General features: G+C 33.1%; 1 protein-coding gene and 1 long non-coding RNA gene across 7 annotated transcripts; one reads left to right on the top strand and one right to left on the bottom strand.

Annotated features, from left to right (window-relative positions):
- Positions 1 to 3,581: 3,581 nt before the first annotated feature.
- Positions 3,582 to 5,268, top strand: LOC106409064. The gene is made up of 2 exons (XR_001281914.3): positions 3,582 to 4,874; positions 4,967 to 5,268. It is a non-coding gene; the product is annotated as an uncharacterized LOC106409064 (long non-coding RNA).
- Positions 5,269 to 18,549: 13,281 nt separating this feature from the next.
- On the bottom strand, positions 18,550 to 24,628 carry LOC111207525. 6 transcript variants are annotated; one of them, XR_007325832.1, is made up of 5 exons: positions 22,806 to 24,628; positions 22,429 to 22,709; positions 22,064 to 22,118; positions 18,834 to 18,931; positions 18,550 to 18,645 (listed from the first exon to the last, which is right to left on the bottom strand). XR_007325832.1 is itself a non-coding variant. In XM_022705672.2 (3 exons), exons 2-3 carry the CDS (start codon positions 23,867 to 23,869, stop codon positions 22,436 to 22,438), a joined length of 1,338 nt encoding a protein of 445 aa, XP_022561393.1. In that variant the 5' UTR covers positions 23,870 to 24,297; positions 24,394 to 24,627; the 3' UTR covers positions 22,064 to 22,435. The 6 variants fall into 6 exon arrangements, 1 of the variants encoding a protein (XP_022561393.1); XR_007325831.1 differs by having other exon boundaries at positions 18,569 to 18,931; XR_007325829.1 differs by lacking the exons at positions 18,550 to 18,645; positions 18,834 to 18,931 and adding an exon at positions 21,242 to 21,490 and having other exon boundaries at positions 22,263 to 22,709.

Genomic DNA, 24,628 nt, shown 5'->3' with positions numbered 1-24,628 from the left:
AGCCCGAGGATCAATGATAATTCATTTCAACTTATTTTCTTTTCCAGCTGTTTATTTTCTCCCCCTTATGTTGGAAGTACTAACTCACTTTTAGAATTCATGTATAGCCTTACTTATATTTTTCGGGGATGGCTCTGGATTCTTAAGTGTCAATAGAGATTTATATCCAACATATATTTCCAACCTCATTTGAAAACACATCTTCATTTGAAGCTCTGTGGCGGAGCAACATCCAACATTCTTAGATGAAAATGATTGGTTTCTGATTCTATACCAATGATGGGGAGAACTAGTGAATATTTATTGGCTTGATGCGAACCAGTGTTGCTCAAAATGTTTAGCACTTATCTCAGTGAATGTGCTATAGTCGTTAAAGACTTTAAGAAGTGAATTCACCAATATTATAAAAATGCATAGTGGGTGATCAGTCCACTAACATCTTCGTTATTTATGCCAATATCTTATTTTGGCTGGTGAAAACCATATTACCCTTTTATCTTATGGGTAAGCAACATATGTCAAATCATTCGGAAGAATCTTTGGTTCTTATATGACTATGCATATGACCTATATATTCGCATTATTAATGAACCAAAATGGTCTAACTGATTCATGCCAAATGTAAACTTCTAGTTTACTATACATTTATCTTCATTATACTAATCTTTGTGTAGTACAATATATAAGAGGCTGTAGATATTTTCTCTAAAATACTTATACTGCTTTGAGAATTATTTCTGATTGAAATGTATATATCATTTCGTTTGCTTATTGTCTCAACATAAGTGTCTCAAAATCTCATGGATTTACTTTGAGAAAAATTCATCAATCTTAGTTTTAGTGTAAACATAATCTTCTGGATGTTTGACTTATCATAAAAAGTGAGATTCTTTAACTCTTCCCCTCGAGATGATAATACTACAGGTTTATCAATCTCGAATGTATCTCATTTTCTTAATCAACACATATCCTACATGGGTTATGTATTTTTCGTAGATCCTTTTAACTTTTGATACTTATAAAAATACAATACCTTAAGAACTTTAAATTGCATTCTTAAGAACTTTAAATTGAATTTTTATGTGCAGTAATACTATGTACACTTCTGGAGCATCATATATATCCTCTTTTTAAGCATTCTATAAGTTTTTACTACCTTGTATTGTACACACAATAAATTTTCTTTCATCTTCAGATGAATTCATAATTTCTTTTCTTTATTACCATGTTTATTTTCTCAACTTTAAGTGAGAGTATGAGTTCTATAAAGAAACTCTTTGGACCTTGACCTCATTTATGCTTACGTCTAAAACCACTTTTATGTTCATTTTCTTGACCAATGCTCACGTTTTATAAATGTCATATTCTCTTCAGGAGAATGAATCATAATCAACTAGACGTGATTTATCAATAGATATTTTTCATATATATGCATCATAAAAAATTTCTTGAAGAAATTTTACTTTTAAACTTAACATCCAACATAGTTGGCTTTATTTACAGACTTCAGGTCTTGTAATCTTTAAATGCAAAATACAAAATGAGCTTTAGGTAATCACTTCAGGTGATAATACCTTTTTTATATATATTATTCTCCAAAACTTATGGATCTTTTAGAGTCAAGCTTTAAACTTAAAATCCTCAATATAAATGGTAATAAAATCAAAATATTTCAAATATATATAAATATGTATTAACAAAGGTGTCTTATTATATCAGAAAATAAATAAAACTTTCATAGTAATTATTATATAGACTATATTATTACTCTCATGCTTTTTAACAAAGTTTAACCTATCAATCAATTTAATGAACAAATTTATATCACTGCCAACTTCATGCAAATTGATTTATCTAATCAAGTTTGTTAAACTTGTATATAAAGCATAAAATACTTATCTTATAAACAGAAGTATATCGGCGATGAAAGTTTCAGCTGTTCACGTTTCTGAATTGGCTGATAACTTGTACATATCTTTCCGAGAGAATACACAATCCTGAAAACTTTAAATTTTGCTCATATAAACATGGCCATTACATTAGTAAATATCAACATATAATCCAAATTCTTTTATGATATTAGACCAAAGACTAATCGACTACAAAACTAACCGATTACAAATAATTTCTTTTATGATGTTAGACCATGAATCATAAAGTATGTTTCCTTAATACCATTAAACGATGAAGCATATTAAAGTATAATAAGCAAAATTTAATTCATCAAATAACTATTATTCTTACATATAGACAAGCGTTGATATATATATATATATCATCGTCTAAAATGACTATATATATATATATATATATTTTTTTTAGAATTTCGCAATTTTAAAATGAACCATTTATTATGAACTTCATAATTTAAAAACCGTTTACATTAATCATGCAAGCAATTACAAGGAGAAGCGATGTAAAGAAAATTAAACCGATATTCATCTTAAATTCACTCGGAGTAAATTCTCCAACGAATAAACCATAAATAGAAACACAAATAAAAATGACACATTAAAACAAAAGTGCGCGAATCATCTTTCTTGAAATGAAAAATCGGAGGAGAGCGATTTGAATTTTTTTTTTTTTGAGAGAAGATGAAATGTTTTGGATGATGAAATGGAGTGAAAATGAGTTGTATTTATAGATGAAAATCACTGTTCATGACCGTTGGAGAAAGGGGAAATTTTTGAAAAATTTTCTTTGTGACCGTTGGGGTTAAATCGAGTGCACTAAAAATCAGTCTGAAAATATCGTATTAAACGATCAATCAAATCTATTAAATTTCATAAAATTTTGATAAAAATAAAAATTATGGTGAATAAATATTTTTTGTTATGATAATAAATTATGCGACGGCTCAGCCGGTCAATGCAGAATAATAAATAAATTATACGGCGGCTCGGCCGACCAATTAGCAATAAACAAAATATAAGGTGGCTCAGCCGACCAGTTAACAACAAACAGAAAATAAAGGCGGCTCGGCCGTCCAGTTAACAACAAACAGAAAATAAAGGCGGCTCGGCCGTCCAGTTAACAATAAATAGAATATAAGGTGGCTCGGCCGACCAATAAATTAATTAAAATATTAATAAATAATATAGGCGGTATTCCGGCCATTATAACATAATATAAATAATAGTACATGCGGTATACCGACCATTATAGCAGAGTATATATGATACAATAAATTTTACCGAATTGCAGAACGATCGTGGTGATAACGTGTTATGAAATAACTTATAATTTATAGTATCGAGAAATTTAAATAAGAGTAGAATTTAATACCCGTAGGAAGCAAATAACACTAGTATAAGGGAGAGAGTTTATTATAAGAAGGAAGAAAAAAATGTAATGATTCTTTGATTATAAACTCTTGTTCTTGTTTTTGGTGTACAAAAGAGTGAGATGAGTGATGGTATTTATAGTGAACAACAATACATAAAATAACAAAGATGGTGCTTAATTTGGTAAATGAGTGGGTGATCATAGTGTTTGATGAGTAGATGATCATAGTGCTTGAGTTGGTAAAGGAGTGGATGATCATAGTGCTTGAGTTTGGTAAAGAGGTGGATGATCATTTCAATGCTTATCTTATAACAATAACATCATTATTGTCATAATTATTAAGAGAATAAAAAATTTGGTCAACTTCGACGCATCAATGGCCAGAGCTACTGTTACATGTGAGGTGCTCTACGTTGGATTGCAAACCACTAACAAATAGTTTTAAACTTTTTTTTGTCACAAATATTAAACTAAACTTATTCCAGTTGAATGAGCACGTTTGATGGTCAGATAGTGAAGTATGTGGATCTATAAAATAATAATGAAAGAGTAACAATATGGTGGTCTAGTTATGGTGGTATAGCTAGTAAAATCTCAAAAAGCGATGCTATGAATTACACGGTACAAAACATGTTTTTGACTTAGATATAATCAAAAATTTAAGAAATGAAATTTTGTTTTTTTCTTTGTTTCGAGCGATAATTAGTTATAGTTAAGGTTTTTTTAAGAGCTGGTTATAGTTAAGGTTGTTAAACAAAGTAACTAGTGATATTGATAACAAACCTAGCTGTATATCCGAATCTCCTTTAGTCAGGAACCAGTTTTTAATGATATTTGTAAAGCGTAAATCATATTTATATTTCTCAGTATAAAAATTCCAACCTAAGTGTAAGGAAGGACTGAACATATCATTAGAGCAGCATTATTGGAGTTTGGTTTTTTTTTTAACTAATTAGAGCATTTAATTAAATCAAAACCAAAATAAAATTGTGACCGATCTTTAAGGAAAGGAAGAGCACACGTGTCAGCAAGAGAATAAATCTCAGATTATATTTTTTTTCTTTTTATTTTTCTTTCTCTTTTCTTCTTCTCTCATGTTTTCTCCGTCGAAATCGACGATGGCGTTTGTGGAGGATCGGAATTGTCTCCGTCTGGAGACTTGTTTGTCGAATTGGTTTCCGTTTTTGGAGGATCTGAGCCAGCGTTTGTCGATACTTGGAAGATCAGAGTCATCCACTATCTCTTCCTTAGCGTTCGTCTTCTTCCTCCTCAGTCACTTGTTAACATCACGTCTTCTTGGCACATGTCTTGGTGGGTAGATCAACAGAAGATCTCTCGGTGGACATTGACTTGGGTAGAGAAAAGCGTGGCATCAAAATATCTCGACGCCATGTTGGTTAAATAAAGTAGATGCTTCTGTTTTATGTTTGGCCAGATTGTATGATAAGGGACAAAACACTGAAACTTAACAACCATGTGTTTTTGTGTGTGTGTGTGGGACATGTGATCATCCGGTTGGGTGATGACGGATTGTTTCATATGAAAACCTGGGGAAGTGTTTAATCCTCAAATCTGATTGTCTGCTTGGGGTTTGATCCTCTATTTTACCTTTTGATCATATTAGACTAAATAATAACCGCACTCCCATGTCCTTTATTAATGAACTTGAATGTTGCGCTAGATACGGGGAATGCCTTTCATATTCGAGACAAACCAAAGTCGCATGAAAGAGTACTTGAAGAGAACATGGAAAGGGAATTGAGACCAGAAACGAGAGCGAGTGTTCTTTGTGTATTGGCTTGTGAAGAAGTTGAATGATAGTCTCTCTCTTGTAGTCTTGTGTAATGTTACCTTAACCTCACAGGAGCATGTTTTGTAGATCTTTTATTACATGTTTAGTTCTGCAACATGCATAGTTGACCCAGTTTTTTTTTTTCTTACTCGTTAGCCATAAGATGAAAATACAACTCTGATTGCAACTGAGCTTGTTGTGTTTCACCGAAGAATGAGTGTTCTTGTTTTTGACTTGTGAAGTTGATACAGAAAAAAAAACAACGTAGAGACTAACGGAGCTCCGGTAATAGATTAACGCAAAGCAAACTAAACCTGTTTATAGCTTGGGTCCCCTCTTCTTCCCATAGACAATTGATTTAAAGTTATATCTTGTAATTAACCAACTTATATGTCCACTTTTCCACTTTACCAAAAAAGAAAGTTCATTACTTAGAGTTAGAGTATCTCCAACCATTATATGATAGTAGAAGACGAACGAGATGGATACACTCAATATGATGTCTTAGAGTTCCAACAAGGAGAAGACACCGGAAGTTCACATGTTGATCTCGATTTTTCTACAGATATGCCTACAAATATCGCCAATATGATGGGTGTTCGAACTAGAATTCGTGATAGACAAATGCATCAACAACTCAAAGCTAATTTGGTTGAACATTTATGGAGTAAATTTGGACGTGATGGAGACAACTAATGAGCTCAGATGTTTTTTTCAAATTAATCTTGTTTATTGTACTAATCTTTATTTTTATGTTTTTTTTTAAATCTATGTTTTAAATGTTATCTTTTAATATGTTTTATTTAATAAATAAATTTTATCTTTAAAAAAAAATTATTTTTTTTAAGAACCCCTAATTAATAAACTCCCGTTGGACCACTCAAAATGAGAATTTCTTAACTAGAGTTCTTAAGCCCACTTAAGTACATTTATATCATTAAATTATCATTAAGAAACCCACTTGGGTTTCATGGAATAATCATGCTCTTAGGAATGTTTATCGAGGGATTTTTAGAGCATCTCCAAAAAAGAACTCTATTTTGAAGTTTCCAAAACTCTATATTTAAAGTTTAAAGGTGTTCTTCTCCAAAAGTAAAACTTCAAACTCAACTTCAAAACTATTTATATTTTATGGTCCTTATATTTGTCATAACTAATTTGAATTCTTAAAACTTTTGTAAATAACTAGCACATATATAAACATATTACAACAATATTAATTAATAAAATATTCTATTAAAATATAAAAAATTAAATAAAAATAACTTAATTAATATTAAACTTCAAACAAAATACCATATTATTTCATAAAATGATTTTCATAATGCATATATGATCTATTAGTGCATTTCGAAGTAAAAATGGCTCTCATCATTTTTACGTTGTAGATTACAAGCTAAAAGTTTTTGAAATCGGGTAATATTGATACTTGTAAATACATTAGACCGGAACAAAAAAATAAAAGAGAAATATAAAATATTGCTAAAAGGCTAATTTATTTTCGATGATATTAATACTTGTGAATATATATTCGATATGAACAAGAAAGAATTGTACGAAAAGGACATCAAAAACAACAACAACAACCATCTTCGGTTACACAAAAAAATTTGGACAATATTTGAAAATTTTGAAGGTTCCGGATCATACTTACCTGACTATTAGTGTTGTTGTAATATTTAAATTTGTGTAACAGTTATGTCTTCATGTATTTTTTTTAAATATTTTTGTTAAGTTTTTTTCCGTATATTATTGTTATCTAAATTTAGCTTAAAATATTTTAAATTTTATTTTAAATTTTTATTTAATTTTATGTGTAAAATTTAAAATATGTAAACAAAATTTAAAATATTTATGAGATATAAATTTTTTAAGAATTAAAACAATAAACGAAAAAATATTTATGAATCATAAAGGTGATGTGTGATTGTAGAGACCAAAATGCAAATAAAAATATGAAACTTCAAATTTGAAGTTTTGAATAGTGAAACTTCAAATATAGAGTGTCACTCTTCAAAACTTCAAATTTGAAGTTTTGAAGTTTCTTTTTGGAAAGCAAAAAATTTCATATTTGAAATTATAGATTGTTTTTCGGAGATGCTCTTAAGGTGGAGTTCTTAACTCAACATATTAACCTCATCCTCAATAAACATGGCCTAGGGAACACATTCATTGAATTTGTTTCCTGATTATTAATTATTGCAGTCTCTTCAAATAGTACGAACACTTCAAACGGTGGACTTTGTTGTTTGTGCTAGGTTTTATGGCTATATATGATTCTTATTGAGTTTATGTATTATGCATATCAGTTTCGATTACAGACATTTTATTGTATTTTCATTTTCATTTGATAAGTTTAATTTTGAAATTAAAAAATTTCTTTTTTGGGTCGAACAGAGAAATAATATAATTATGTGTATGCAGTCGCACACGAAACTATTTCTTTAAGTGCAACTTGGAGTATTTTATTTGAGTCTTACGAATAATAATGTAAATTACATATAACGTGTGACAGATACATATTACATTAATCAAAGATACCCAACTAGGGCCAGTCCAGCGTCACTAGTTTGGAACATTATGTGAAAATCAGAAGGCACAAACTCAAATTTATGACAGGCAGTTGGGTGACGAACGTGATAGTATTGCAATTTGTTTTCAAAATAATATCGCTTGATAGTCTATAATGTTATACAGACACAGAAGGGCTAGTTCAATGATACTGGGGGGGGGGGGGGGGGGGGGGGGGGGGGGGAACAGATACATTATTTATCGTTTTAAACTAACTCAGGTATCCTTTTCTATATTGGTTTTATTATTTCTTTAGCATGTAAAATTATATATAATTGGTAGTTTCTTGAGTGCACATATAATTGGTCGTTAAGGATGAAAATAAACAACTGTGTTAAAAGGTGGTGTGATCAAATCATGTAATGGCCGTATGTCTCTCTCCCTGTAATTGCATTTAGATTAAAATGCAATAAGATTTCAAAGTTCAACATAGACATATTTTCTTAGCGAGCTTTCTTGTGTAGTGAACATAGACATATTAATTTACTAGTAGATACGCAATATCTAACATGTCATCATTAAGATTTAAATTCTTTAGTTTTTTCCTTTCGTTTAAGAAATTCTCGAGTTTTTTGCCTCCTTAAAATACTTTTGTGTTGATAAAAATTAATTGGCGGTAAGTAGAATGACCAAAGTCTCTTATATATTATTCAAATCTCTTACATATTTTCGATGTGAAATCTTCTCTTCAACATCTTTTCTCGAGATAATGGTACGTATGACCATTAATCTCGCAGAATCCATCATACCGCTCTAAGATAATGCTCTTTTTCTAACTATTTCGAAGAAATTGAGTCTTTCTTGTGCCATTAATTTGTGAGATGCTCGAACCATTTTTCGAACCGAATTAAGGGATCAGGGCATGAGCCCGCTCTGATATCATGATAAGTTTCTTGGATTTCTAATTTAAAATTAATTGGCAGTAAATGGAAGAGCATAAGTTTTTTTATATATTATTCAAATCTTTTACCTATTTTTAATGTGAGATCTTCTCTCCAAACATAAATTGAAAGATAATAAGACAACAATCAACATTTACTTAATTTAGAATATATTAAAAATTTACAAACTATATGATTTATTTAGATTTCGATCTAAGATCAGAAGAATAAAAAGCAAATAATATAAATACAGTACTATATATTATGATGTTGTCTATGGTGTTGCATGATGTAACGAGCCGAGGATGTTGACCCTTTTATGTAATATTATTTTGTATTTACAAAAAAAAAAATCTGTGAAAATTGGTGATGCCATATGATAACGATGACTGGAACATTAACTAGGATTCTTCAATTTGTAGGGGTCCAGTGGTATGTATGGTCATTCTGCATTCCTGCTTGATTGTCGGATTCTATTATTTAGATACAGTTTTGGATACGATTTATCAAGGCGTACCCTACCTAATGTTGCATATATCGCCCGGTTTAATTAAACTCTTAATTAAAAAGCTTCATGTTCTTGTATATATGTATATTTTTTTCAAACGTTTGATATTTTATCGGGCTGGTTAGAAATTAGATCAAATCAAAAGAGAAAAATATCAAGTATGTTAATACGCCCATTACATCTTCGAATTCGATAGATTTCGCATGTTACTGAAATAGTGAAATAGATTTGTAGGAATTAAATATTTTCCTAATTTTAGCTTTCAAGAAATCGAAATTAAAAAGCCAACCCGAAAACTACTTGTGGTCCAGTGGAATGAAATAATATCTTTGCTTACCAAAATTTATGGTTTATTCGGGAAAATTTGATAAATGTTACGAAAATAAGGGAAAAGTCTGTATCTTTATTAGATAATAAGGAGTCCTTTATATAGGGAATTAGATAAGTATGAAACCCTAATACAATATGGGCTAGGAAATATAAAGACATAAGAATATGAGCCTTCGAAGACACTCCCCCTTGGAAGATCATCTCCGAAGTGGTTTGTAATACGCTTTGGATGTTGCCTCATTAAAACCTTACCAGAAAAACCTAATGGGATAAAACCATGTTGAAGGAAAACGAGTACAACACGTATTACTCCCCTTGTTGAGTACATCTCTGGATGTCAGTAACGCCTTAGTAATTAGATCCACCAAATCTTCGCTTTAGTGAACTTGGACGAACAAACAACCTGTATAACCAAAATAATTTACCCTTCTTCAGGTAGGTTATTATCAAATGGACCCAAGTCTTTAGTTCCTTGTAGATAGCAAAAATATGTATAATCCCGTTCTAGTGCCTTTGGGTCGATCATGAGCTATATCTAGCTAATAGATTACGGCAAATTATTTATCTAGCCTTGTATGGCTCGCCAAATCCGTCAAAACTTTATGGCACTTAGACATGGCATTTCGGGACCAAAGATCTCCTCATTTTCTTCATTAGGGCCGAAATTATCTTTTCTAAACTGAGGAACCTTATAATTATGAGACTTGTCAATTCGTAAGCTTAGTCCATATCAAACTTCTTGAACACGTTCTCTATGTATGTCATTTGATGCATAAGGATTTTCTTTTCAAGGTGCTCAATGTATAATCCAATATATAATCTTGTTTTCCCAAAACCTTTCATGTTGAATTCGAATTCTTTCTTGATGTATTCTATCTTTGGGAAATTTCTCCAGAAGTTCCTAGGATATTCAAGTTGTTCACATAAAGATATTCAATATTGTTCTCAAGAACTTGATGTGTTCGGTAGTTCGATACCCTCTGGAACTTTCACATAATTTCGTTATCCAGTGGACCATATAGATATGTATTTTATTTTTCAGACTTATAAGGAATCAAAATGTCGTTGCATCCACCACATAGGAGTATGTCTCCTTTATAATTGATTTCAGGTCTTTGTGAGAACCTTATGCAATTTTGCCATTCTTATTATGTTTTCTCACCAAAGACTTACTTATGTCCAACTGGTTTGACTACATCTCTTCTCTTAAGAGATTTCATATACCACGTCTTATAGCATTATCAATTTGCTTAATCAATTTCTCTGAGTAATTTCTCTGAGTGCACTCTATGATAGACGTTGGTTTCATGATCCTCGCTTTTGTTAAGCGCTTTTGTATTCAAATATTATATCATCATCGACGTCAATATTATTTTACCGGTTCCATTTATAATCCAGACATGACATAATGCATTTAGATCTTATTATTTTCAGGTACCTGATCTTTATTCATGGTTATGTTTAAGGTTTCCTTTGGACAACCTTAATTTTGGATCTGCCATTTCAATTTTATGCTCTTCTCGTTTTTGAGTAACACATGTATGGAACTGTCTTATCTTAACTAAGTTCAATATCAATTTTATTAGAGCATAACCCGCTGACTTGTTTAAGTTCTGAGAATGATCCATTTTTTGGACTCTCATTCTATATTCATATTTGAAGATCATTATTCATTCTCGAAATCGTTTACCAACTTATTATTTCTCTCCCTGATGTTGGATATACGGATTTATCTAATCCATGGCTTAGCCTTAATCATATCTCTCGTGACCTTATGTATTCTTATGGAGATTTATATCCAACGTATACACTTAATTTAATTTCAGATCTCATCTTATAACTTTGTAGTGGAGAAACTTATTTAAGTTCTCTATATGAGAACATTAATTCTTGACACTTTATCAAATTCATGGGAGAGTCTCTATTTGTTCTTTGGCATTATGCGAACAAATTTTGCTGCAACTTATAAGGATTCATAAATCCACCGGTATCACCAATTACTCTTGCAAACGTATTGCAGATTTTGACAAGGATATGTACAACCATATGTCGTCACTTATGATGGATGATCAGTCCATCCGTGGGTGATCAAGCCCCCAAAATTCCTTGCTTATTTTCGAAATATCACGGTGAATACTCATATTATCAATTCCCTTATTCAAAGGGGCAACATATCTTAAACCATTCAATAGAATGTCACATACTTAACCGGAATGGCATGACCGGTTTGCCAATCATTAATCTCCATATAATCTTTCTGTTGTGCAGTTTTGTTTTCAGATTTGATTTTGGCCGAGTTCTATTTGGGCTATTGTTGTCGTGGATGCTTAGCATATTTAGGGATTTTGGGATTCTCTGATTCTCCCCCTCGAGATAATAACACTTAATGTTCATTTATCTCGTATTGAATCCCAAACTTAGGTAATTTAATATCAAATTTTGTTCCCTTAGACAATAATTTTGAAAATATCATGCATTAAATAAATCAAAATGTGCAACAAATAGCTAGAAATAAATTAAGTCTGATTAGATTAATAGGGATTCAAATTCGGCCAAGATAGATTATTCAAAAGACTTTGGCCAAGGAATTTTGGCCAACGGGATTCGGCCAAGATGATTTTACCAAAATGCTTTGGCCAAGGGATTCTATTAGTTTGACTAGATTTCATATTTGGCCAATAGAAATTTCAATTTGACCAAGCTTTTGCCTTCGGTTAAGGTCTTTTAAAGGTTGGCCAAGAGAATTTAGACTTTGCATTTGATTAAGATTTAAGCTATGCCAAGCTTCTACATTTGGCCAAGGCTTTAAAGATCATGCGATTGTTCATTAGGCCAAACATAAGTTTCGGCCAGGCCAAATCCGAATGGTTCTAGGATGCTTATAGATTTCGTCCAATGAGTAATTTTATGATCAGATTTTAAGTTTTAAACAAGTGATCATGTCTTAAAATTTGGCTAAGATTTTATTTGGCCAAGGCTTTGAGAAACGAACCTACCAATGTTCATATGATTCAAGGTTTAAAAACACATATAGGCCAGACAATGTAATTGAATCAAGTTTAGCATATGATGAAGTTTTGATCCTACGGCCAAGCTTTTAATCATGCGGATATGATTTCATGCAATCTCTATGTTTTAAACAAGCAAGGCATCATTTTCAATCAAGTAATCAGCTAGCAAATCAGATTTGGATCATGTGAGCATGTGACTGAGCAAATTAAATCTAGGTTCCATGTTGCATGCAATCGGATTTTATCTTTAACAATCAATCCAGATTTTAATTTCTTAGCATGCGAGCTGGGCGATCAAACAAATCAGATTTTGGGTTTGAAGCATGCGAATCAGATTTGGTTAAGACATACGATTCAGATTTTAAACATATCATGTGATCAAGCAACCAAATCAGATTTCAATCAATAGCATGTGATCAAGGCAATTTCTATTTCTAATAGGATTTAATCATGTGATTTCAATTTCCTAGGTCTAATCGATTTTTAATCAATTAGCATATGAATAATTTCAATCTAATCATCAAATTTTATCCCCAGGTTTCATATGATCAAATTCTGGAATTCTAATTTAAATTTATTAAGTTTTAAATTTTCAGGAAATTCCAATAAACATGCGATCAGATTTTAGGTTAAATTTCAAATCTTAATTCTAATAGGATTTAGACACAAGAACATGTAATTATTCTTAGTCTAATTATGCAACCTCAAACATGTATTTATGAATGAAAAATATCAAGTTATACAAGCATAAAATCGGCTAAGACAAAAACCCTAATAACTTAGGGGTTCTAGGTTTTAGCATGCAATTTCCGTTTTAATGTTTGTGTTTCGATTTCTAAAATTAAAACATGTAATTTCTATTAGAGATGAGATCAAACAATTAGGTTTTATCAATCCTATCATGTAATTAAAAAAATCAGATTTTAAACCTAAACATGCGATTTAATTTTCTATGTCTAGCATGCGATTTTGATTTTAATGTTTAGCATATGATTTACAAACCTAAAACATGCAATTTCTATTAACAAACAGATCATACAATCAAGTTTTAATAATCCTAGCATGTGATTAGGTGGTTTCTATCAGTTAATACGAAATATGCATGATGCAATCAATACAGTAATGCACAAACAAATCTCTCGGTCAAGTCAAAGATCAAGCCACACGGCTACTTGATGGAATCAATTCATTACCATCCTAGCATAAGATTCTAAGTGTAATTGCAATCAATCAATATGATCAAAATAGGTTATGTATGAATGATGCAACAAGCTGCACGGCCACAAGGTATGATCAAGTCTAGAACAATTAACCTAGCATGTAGTTTCAGTTTCAACCGGATTATACAGTTTCAGATTCAAGTATTTGATATCAAACAATCAAGACTAGGTTATATGGAAACACTTATCCTAACAGGCGGTTAGGGTTTCAATTAAAACAAGCAATACGATTTCAATTCATTCATATTTATCAATATCAGATTCGAGTATGAGATTTAAACAATCTTAGCAACAAATCTATGTGATCAAGACAATCAATTCGATTTCAAGTTTCAAGCATTAGGGTTTTCAATTTCAAACTATCAAAGCTAGTAATTTCGATTTCAACATGATCAAATTCAATCTCAATCAACATTCAATTAGTTTTAATCAATCAATCAGATTTCGAATTAGGATTTATGCAAAAATTGAATATTTTTTAGGGTTTTAGGTTTTCGAGTTTGATCTTAGATCAATGAGATTCGATTTGAGATTCAAAACCATTAAAGATTTCGATTTTAATTGATCAATCTCGATTTAGGGTTTGAGGGTATCGAACTTTTGAGCTTCGATTTACTCTTTGGGGTTTTGATCTATTACTCTATGGTTTTTTATTCATAAAAGAATAGGGTTTTATGGTTTTAATTCTTTATCAAACAATCCATATTCGATTATGAGTTTTTAGGTTTCGAATTACCTTTAACCTTAGATGTTTGTTGAACGGACCACCAAAGGGATGAACCGCAAACTGGAACACGAACGGGACGCAAGCTGACTGCTATCGGATCGCGAATGGATTGAGGCTGAGGTTGCGAGCTGTTTGTGAGCTGGAGTTGTCGCGAACGGGATGCTTGCTGTCTGGAACGCGAGCTGTCCGGGATGCGAGCTGAGGCTGAGTTCGTCTGAGCTAGGATCGGACTGAGATCGTCTGTAGGCTGAGCTGAGACGAATCGGGAACGCCTATGAACTCCTTTTGATCTGAATGGAAAAGAGACTTTGATCGCACAGACAACAACTCCTCTCGGCTTGAACTCCTTGTTGATATTAGATTTTAATTCCCTCGTCTCATGAAACAACACGAGGAGCATTAGATAACATGAACGCCAACAGGATCACATGAATCAACTAAGGTATGATAAACTTATCTTGCACAGGAGTTGAGTTTGGCTAGAAAATCCTTGTTGGAATCGGATTTGGTTTCCAAATCAAATTGGCACGCACTGTATCTGTGCATGAGGGCGCGTCGGTGGTCAGATCGACAAGCGGTTTGCACTGACGGATTTGTCTCGGCGAGGGCTTCGAGTTGATATCTTGATCGTTTTCTGGGTCTTCACGGTTTGAGAGAACGGCCTCTTTGAAGTTCTGAGGCAGATTCATTTGCGTTTAGGGTTTGATGATTTTCGGCTGAGTTGAGGAATATTTCTTGGGGGCTTAGGGCTAGAGGCTATCGTGCTGATAACATGTTATGAAAATAAGGGGAAAGTCTGTATCTTTATTAGACAATAAGGAGCTCTTTATATAGGGAATTATATAAGTATGAAACCCTAATACAATATGGGCTAGAAAATACAAAGACATAAAAATATGAGCCTTCGAATATGAGCTTTTACCAGACATTGTTTATAATAATAAACACTGCGAAACAGTTTTCAACTCAGGAAGCTTTTGATGCCAAAATTATTAAGATAGATGTTTTCTTAATTAGAAAAAGAGAGAGAGAGATGCTTAAAGAAATATCATATATACAGATATACTATATATTGGTCTTTGTAACTAACCAAAATCATCTCGAACTCTTTTTTTTTAACACTGATTTATTATGATTTTACAATTACGATATGAGAAAGATTACATAGACGATTCGATAACCAACAATACGATCTGCCTTACGAAGACCTACGTCTAACTGTATCACCTAAGCCGTCCTATGAAGATCCACGCCTAGCCAAATTTACTTGCACCATGTTAAAGATCCCTTGTAAGTCTTTCTTCCGTAGTCTGCATAATTATTTTAATAAATCGCTCTCTCCGAGACTTGAAACCTGGATTTTCTGTAATCTGCAATAAATTGCATAGTCTGGTATTCGAACCTCAGACTTGGGTGTAGAAGCTTTTAAACTTTAACCACTAGGCTACGGTGCTTTCAAGTCTCGAACTCTTTTAGTGGAAGAATGAGAAATATTCTTCAAGGTTTAATAACAAAGACGTAACTGACATTTGTAGCTAGAATTTATCAGTAACATTTTGATAACACATAAAAGTTTTCAATAAAAATGTTGCTTTGCAGACATACTTATTTCTGTCAGTTTAATAAATTTGGTGCGTTTAGTAAAAACAAAGATATATCTTTAATTTATATATGCCAGTGCTATTAAATTTTTTGTGTTAAGTAAAAACAAAGACAACAATAATATGAATTATGCAGGTTTAAACCTAAAAATTGGATGATGCATATAAGGTACTATTACAAAGCAATTGACTAAAGTAAAAAAAAAAACTGGTTTTATAAAACCAAACCGTTTTATATAATTCAAAGACAATTACAGTCTTAGAAAAAATATTATGAGCGTGAAATGGAAAAAGGAAGTGACTTATTCAAAGTACAAGGGTGATGATACAAGGGACAAAGGGAAGTTGATGTTCAATGAACATTAATTGAAAATAACAGATAGATTTCTTCTCGATACATTATACTATGATGTTGACATCCTATCCGATCCTATCTTTCTATATATATCAACTAAAAGAAAATGGAAAATAAATATTTTGTTATTTAGAAAAAAATTAGAGAAATGTATAGATTAATGAGAATTACTTGGGAACTAAACTTTCTACTTTATCACTAACTAGAATTATACTTAAGTAAAACTAGGTGGCCGGCCTGCACCCTGTGCGGACATAAACATATTCAAATTATTAACTAAGTAGTACATAGTTTTATAAGTAAGAAATTTTATATCATAATACCACCGCCCTTGGGAGAAAGCATCAGGTACAAAAAAATGTTGGTGCTCAATATTTTACATGGACGAGATGGAACAAAGTAACTTCAGTATCAAGAGGTATTTATTGTGTGTACGTATAATTGCAACGTTCCAAAATAATTTGTATGTTTAAGAAGATATTTTATTTTCAAAATCTGGAATAAATAGTATATAGTTTCAGAGGTAACATATTTTATATTATCACTACATTCTCATTGAAACACTCTTTTACCATTTCAGAATGTAATTGAGGACATAAAAAATTCAAAATATGGAATAAAAAGTTCAAAATATGTAATAAATATGGAATAAATAATGTTAGAAATGGGTTGAGCAGAGAGAAGATACGAATTGCAGTCGGTGATTTTCGAATCAGACTCTGTCAGCTTATCAAAACTATTAACTCGACGATTAAATATCCAGCTCTCTATGGAGTGACTGCGGATATGGTATCGCATATGCGGATATTTTATCGCATATGCGGATATTTTATCGCATATGCGGATATTAATATTATGATTAGTTTAATTTTACATGGTTAGTTAATTTTTACATACAATGACATGTATATGCATAATATACATTATATGTATAATAATCACATAGTTATGATTCATTATTTGTGGTTGAAAACTATAAATCTTCTTAACATTATTTAATTCAAGATATAATGCAATTTACTTTGCTGTTGGTTTTTATTTTTTATTGTAAAATATACAAATTACATTCATTAATTTTTAAACTCTAAACTCTTGGTAAACCTTAAACCCTTAAGTATACTCTAACCCTTTGGCTTTACCGGATAAATCATAAACAATAAACTCAAAACTTTTGGATATACCGTAAACACTAATCTCTCTCTCCTCTCTCTCCCTCTCTCCCTCTCTCCCACTCTCTCTCCCCTCCCTCCTCCCTCCTCCCTCCCTCCCTCTCCCTCCCTCTCCCTCCCTCTCTCTCTCCGTCCCTCCCTCTCCCTCCCTCTCTCTCTCACCTATTAATAGTGAGAAAAATGTCTTTATTATTGATTTACAACATTACAATATCGCGAATTCCACAAAAGTAAAACAAAAAAAAATTAATTAATAGAAAATCTAACAAAAGCCACATCTTAACCAATAGAAGAGTATACTATTGATAACACGTTTCAAAACTTAAACAATGTAAATGAGCTTCCGTTCAAACGCATGATTGATTCAATCTCCGCCAAAGATAAACTCTTAATTTGATCTTCTGATAAACTCAAGCCTGAAAGAACATGTAAAAATTAATTTGATCTACTGACGTTTTCTTTTGATAAAAACATAATAAGCTAAGAAGTATAATATTCTTTAATAAATTCTCAATAAATCTTATACTTATAAGGTAATATTATTTTTGGAATATCTTGTTAATAAAGCTAAATGAGAACATCTCGTGAATAGATTGCACCAGAATTTTGGTTGACAAGTCTCACCATAAATATTAAGTTTTAAATGCATGATTTTAGGAGAGAAAATATCTTGTCAATTAATTTCGTTTCTCTGACATCTAAAATATTTAGTGAGTATTTAATGAATTAAACAGAGAAATGATCTCAAAAAGATGTTATTTGAATCGAGAAAACACAAAAGATAAGTAAAATGCTAGACTTTACTAAAATATTAAGCTTTCACAATAAGCTATGTAATAGAATGTTCTCAAATTAATTTTAAAAATGTATCTACCTAAGGATTATTTATGGAATATATTGTTACTAAAATTACATTTTAAATATAAAAAAGAGAATATCTCGGCAGTAGTTTACACTAATGATTTAATTAACAAATCTTGTCCTTAAAGTTTAAATATTAAAGCATGAGATTAGAAAATAAGATATTATTTCAGTAGAGAAAATACCATCCTACTATAGATATTTTAAAAATACAATTGATTATCCAATTTTGATGTACAGTAGAGAAAATACCATTTTAAGTGTACATCTTTTGCAGGATCGGAATGGTGAACTCTTAGAGGTCTGAAATATGACCACTTCTCTCAAATCATCTCTGAAAAAATATAAAACAAAATCACAATCAGCAAACCAAAAAACAAATATGTGTATATATAAGCTTATAATTCTAAACAATAATATAAATCTACAAATCAAAAAAAAGAAAAATATTCGCAGCACAAAAAGATGCTATTGAAATGATTTAGCTGAGAGATGTTATCAAATTGAGTAAAATTTTTTTACCAGATTGAGGAACAAAGATGTTATCGAAATGATATATCAAAGAGGTGTACAATCAAATCATATATAGCTTCAGTGGAGAAATCGTCATAATAGGGTATCTGCATATAAACCAAAAGAAAAATCAGCTCTCATGAAATATAAAAGCTTAATGTTCTAAAATAAGAAGAAAAAAAAGTTCAGAATATTATTAACATTAAAAGTTCAGAATACAAAGTTCAATTATTTTGTTTCTTCTACTGTGAATGTCTTATTTATAGTAAATTGGTAGACATTTATCATTGATTTAGCTTGCATGATAAGCTAAGAAGTAGAATATTCTTTAATAAATTCTCAATAAATCTTATACTTATAAGGTAATATTATTTTTGGAATATCTTGTTAATAAAGCTAAAGGAGAACATCTCGTGAATAGATTGCACCACAATTTTGGTTGACAAGTCTCACCATAAATATTAAGTTTTAAATGTATGATTTTAGGAGAGAAAATATCTTGTCAATTAATTTCGTTTCTCTAACATCTAAAATATTTAGTGAGTATTTAATGAATTAAACAGAGAAATGATCGCAAAAATATGTTCTTTGAATCAAGAAAACACAAAAGTTAAGTGTTAAAGTGATTTCATTTTTAGTAGTGTCGATGATTAAAATAAATCGAAAAAGAAATTCTAAAAAATCAATCAACAAAATCAAGAGAATTCTTTCCATTTGTAATAAGGAAACTAATTATTACATGTATTAACTAATATTGTTGCGCAAGTAATGTTAATAGAGAGATTAAATTATTTTTTCCTTTTCAATCAGTATTCAATGTTACTTTCCTTTTATAGGGGATCGATGAATTAAAATAAATTATTTGATTTGATAAAATGACTTTATATTCTAATATATCTATAGACTACATAAAATAATAAACCAAAATATTTACTTGAATTGATAAAATGACTTTATATACCATACTTTCGACAATTAGTTACCATAAATAGTTATTAATAATATTATGTAAGTCATTTGGAATCCAAAATATTTATTTGAATTAATAAAATGGATTTATATACCATACTTTCGACAATTAGTTACCATAAATAGTTATTAATAATATTATGTAAGTCATTTGGAAAGTGATGTTAATTGGTCATTAAATTATGTTTTCCCTTGCAATTAGTATTCAATGGTACTTTCCTATTATAGTGGGATCGATGAATTAAATGATATATCGAAATTACAAAATAAGGTAAGTATTTAGAAGGCTTTCCTTTTTAGTAGTGTCGATGGAAAAAATAAATCAAAAAGAAATTCTAAAAAATATTTAACAATAAACAAATATTCAATATAAAGTAAATTTAATTTTATTAATAATTTATAACATTCTGTAAATTATTTTAAAATTATGATAAATTTATTCTTTAAACAACGATAAATAATTTAAAAATAATATTAATAAACATGTTTGAATTTTTTAATATTTTAAATAATTATTATAATTTTATATTCGAATACAATTCATCAAGTAGAGTATAAAACAATTATAATTATCTTATATAAAATTTCGTTCATTATATTTTATAGTTTATAAATATTAAAAGTAATAAATAAAACATTATTAATCTTTCTATAATTTCGAGAATCAGTTTTCATAAAGTGTTATTCTGTAGATTATATGGCAAGTGATGTTAAATGATTTTTGACTTACCTTAAATTTTAGATCAAAATTAAATAAATAAAAATTAAAAATCATCGACCAATCAAATTATAACAATTTTCTTGAAACTTCACCTATGAACGACACGTCACCAGAAATCACTAAAGTTACTTCTCTTTTAATATATAGGGGGATTTAACAACAAAAACCATAACATCGATATCATTTTTTCTTTGGTTAAATATAATAATACAATTTAGACTTCAACATTATATATTACTTTTCTATCATTTCAATGTAGTTTATTACGTTATCATTATTTTCAGTTTTAGTAACTTGGTTTAGAAAACTTGTTTGCAACATGTCATTTTCGTTCTTGTGTGTATTTGTAATATGATTCTTGACTTCGCTTAATTTCTTGTTTAATAAGAGGCGAATAACTTATCTCACTTTGTAAAGAAAAGTGATATTGTATCTAGAGACAATTTTCTTTATGAATCTAGAGCTGAGTTATTACCCTAGATGCATCAATGCATCATCTCCGGGGAAACTAGCTTAGTCGTGAACAAAACATTGAAAAAGATTATAGATAAACTATAACAATAATTTCTAGTTTCTATTCATATATATATGAGATCAAGGGCAGATCAAGGGCTGGCCGAGTGACTATGTAATTCTTTAACTTATTACAAAAAATATAGCAACAATACTGTAACACCCGCCACTTTCAAAATATAATAAATTGATAAAAGTGGAAAAAAAATAATAATACAACTCAAATAATAATAATCTTCATATAATATAAAAGTCAATACGATAACAAAAGGCCTAAAAGCCCATCATCGATAACATCCGAAATATAAAATACGATATAAACCGAAAGTCTGAAATAGGAATAACATAGACGATAAAAGTCCAAAGGCCTAAAGGCCCGATAAAGATAAAAGCGGTAAAAGCGATAGAAGCCCAAAAGCCCAATAGCACCGGTCCGATAATCACTCCTGCTCATTGGTCTCACCTAAAAGGGGAAAGAATGAGGGGTGAGCGACAGGGGAATCGCTCAGCGAGGTATGGGATGCTACCCCGAAGTCCATGGACCCGGACATAGCACTCCAAATAAATATAATTTAATTCTAATGCATGTCAAACACAGTACCTAAAGTACTCAAGCAACAAACAATGGTCCTAGCGAGGTGCGCACTCGCCGCCCACTAACAGGCCAAAACACTACCGAAAAGGTGCTCGGTTCATACACACACCGAAAAAGTGCTCGGTAACACACGCCCGTAGACGATTTATCGACACTTCCAGTCTACGGCTCAACCGGTCGACTAAAGTTGGCCGTGACCTCCATACAATCCGGCATACAGCAGTCCGACTCTGTATCCGTCTCCAAACAAAAACAATCCTAGCTAAGAATTTACATTAAGTGAAACAATCAATGTTGAATCCTCTAACCCCCTAGTTCCGGTTTATGCAAAGAACCTAAAACTAAACAAGCAATGACAGACTCGATTTCACACATTAGAAATAAACTATACTTATTCGAGGTCCTAAGCCGAATAAGAGGAGTTAGGGAATAGACCCTCACCTTAGCAATAATAAGAGATATCTATGAACTCCAGCTGCTCAAATGGACTCCAAATCTGAAATCAGATCGAAATTTCGAGTCAGAACGCCTTTCGAACGGTTTAAAACGGGTATTTACGGAAAAGTCAACCCGCTGGTCAAAGATTAATTATTTAATTAATTAATTAATTAATTAATTAATTAATCCGGTTTTCCCTAACCGATTTCCAATTGATTTTATCCGACCGGTTTAATCTAACCGAATCGAAATCGATTTAAACCGGTCAAACCACAGGTTGACCGAGTCACCGAGTTGACTCACCGGGTTGACTCGGCCGAGTTGGCGAGTCACCGGCGAGTCACCGGTGTCGGTCCCCGGCGGCTTACCTGAAAATCAACTGCGGCGACGGCGGCGAGGCGGCGACGCGGCGGCGGCTTCTCGGCGGCGGACGGACGGTGGTCGGTCACGGCATCTCCGGCGAACGTTGGTCGGAGACGGCGGCGCGTGGCCGGAACTCGCGGTGGCTCCGGCGGAAGGCGGTGGCGCGTGTGTTTCACGCGCGCGCCGAGGCGAATCTTCGGGAGGCGCGTGCGGCTTCGTCCAGGCTCCGTTTGAGGCGTGGTTGGTGTCTACGGCTTCGTCTCGACGAGGGGAACACGATGATGGCCTTGGATGTACGAGATGATCAATGGTTAGGAAGTTATGGGTGATTTACTAAACGGAAACGAAAATGAGCTTAAGAAATGCGGTTTTCGGCGGTTACCTAGGGCGTGTATCGGTGGTGGCAAGCTGAACGTGATCACGGCACACGGTTGCTCCGGCGACGAGCTCAGGTGAGCTTTCTCTCTCTTTCTCTCTCTCTCTCTCTCTCCCTCTCTCTCTCTTTCTCTTTAAAGAAGTTGGGGATGGTGGAGATGGTGGGAGTGGTGGGGATGGTGGAGATGGTGGAGATAGTGGGGATAGTGGAGGTGGGTCATTACAATTCTCCCCCACTAACAAGGAATTCGACCCCGAATTCACATCACCAAACTTTCCAATGACATCCCGAAACAGCTCTGGATAATCAATCCTCATTTGGGGCTCGGATTCCCAGGTATCCTCCTGAATTCCGTCTCCCTCCCAACGAACCTTGATCAACATGGTCATCATTCCACGATCTGCTTTCACTTGGCGATCCAATATCTCTACTGGCTGGCACAACCCACGTAACCCTTTGCCAAAGTTTCTAGGTGGTTGCTGCAAAATGAGCTCTGGCTCTCTCACTACTTTCCTCAAAACGGAAACATGAAACACGTCATGGAAATCTGATAACTCTCCTGATAAATTTAGTCGGTAAGCAACTGCTCCAATCCGCTCCAAAATAGGATATGGTCCCATATATCTTGGTTTAAGCTTCTTTAGCTTCCGGGTCTTAGATCCTCCCTGAAATGTCCTCATTTTCAAGTATACTAGGTCGCCAACTTGAAACTCCAAATCTCTTCGCCGTTTATCTGCATAACTCTTCTGACGGTCATGGGCTTCCTTAAGCCGCATCTTGAGCATCTCGACCTGTTCGACTGTCTCTTGAACCATGGCTGGTTCTATCTCACGTTGTTCTCCCACTTCCGTCCAACAAAGTGGTGTGCGACAAGGCCTACCATATAGAGCCTCATATGGTGCCATCCCAATACTCGAATGATAGCTGTTGTTGTAGGCAAACTCGGCTAGAGGTAGATACTTCACCCAACTACCTTCCCAATCTAAAACACAAGCTCTGAGCATATCCTCCAAAGTCTGAATAGTCCTCTCTGACTGACCATCTGTTTGCGGGTGATAAGCCGTACTCATATGATTTTATCCGACCGGTTTAACCTAACCGAATCGAAATCGATTTAAACCGGTCAAACCACAGGTTGACCGAGTCACCGAGATGACTCACCGGGTTGACTCGGCCGAGTTGGCGAGTCACCGGCGAGTCACCGGTGTCGGTCCCCGGCGGCTTACCTGAAAATCAACGGCGGCGAGGCGGCGACGCGGCGGCGGCTTCTCGGCGGCGGACGGACGGTGGTCGGTCACGGCAGCTCCGGCGAACGTTGGTCGGAGACGGCGGCGCGTGGCCGGAACTCGCGGTGGCTCCGGCGGAAGGCGGTGGCGCGTGTGTTTCACGCGCGCGCCGAGGCGAATCTTCGGGAGGCGCGTGCGGCTTCGTCCGGGCTCCGTTTGAGGCGTGGTTGGTGTCTACGGCTTCGTCTCGACGAGAGGAACACGATGATGGCCTTGGATGTACGAGATGATCAATGGTTAGGAAGTTATGGGTGATTTACTAAACGGAAACGAAAATGAGCTTAAGAAATGCGGTTTTCGGCGGTTACCTAGGGCGTTTATCGGTGGTGGCAAGCTGAACGTGATCACGGCACACGGTTGCTTCGGCGACGAGCTCAGGTGAGCTTTCTCTCTCTCTCTCTCCCTCTCTCTCTCCCTCTCTCTCTCTTTCTCTTTAAAGAAGTTGGGGATGGTGGAGATGGTGGGAGTGGTGGGGATGGTGGAGATGGTGGAGATAGTGGGGATAGTGGAGGTGGGTCATTACAAATACAATCATTATATATG

The sequence above is a fragment of the Brassica napus genome, chromosome C7 (genome assembly GCF_020379485.1).
Source record: "Brassica napus cultivar Da-Ae chromosome C7, Da-Ae, whole genome shotgun sequence".
NCBI lineage: Eukaryota > Viridiplantae > Streptophyta > Magnoliopsida > Brassicales > Brassicaceae > Brassica > Brassica napus.
Note: the sequence above shows the minus strand (reverse complement) of the source record. Positions and strands in the feature narration are given on the sequence as shown.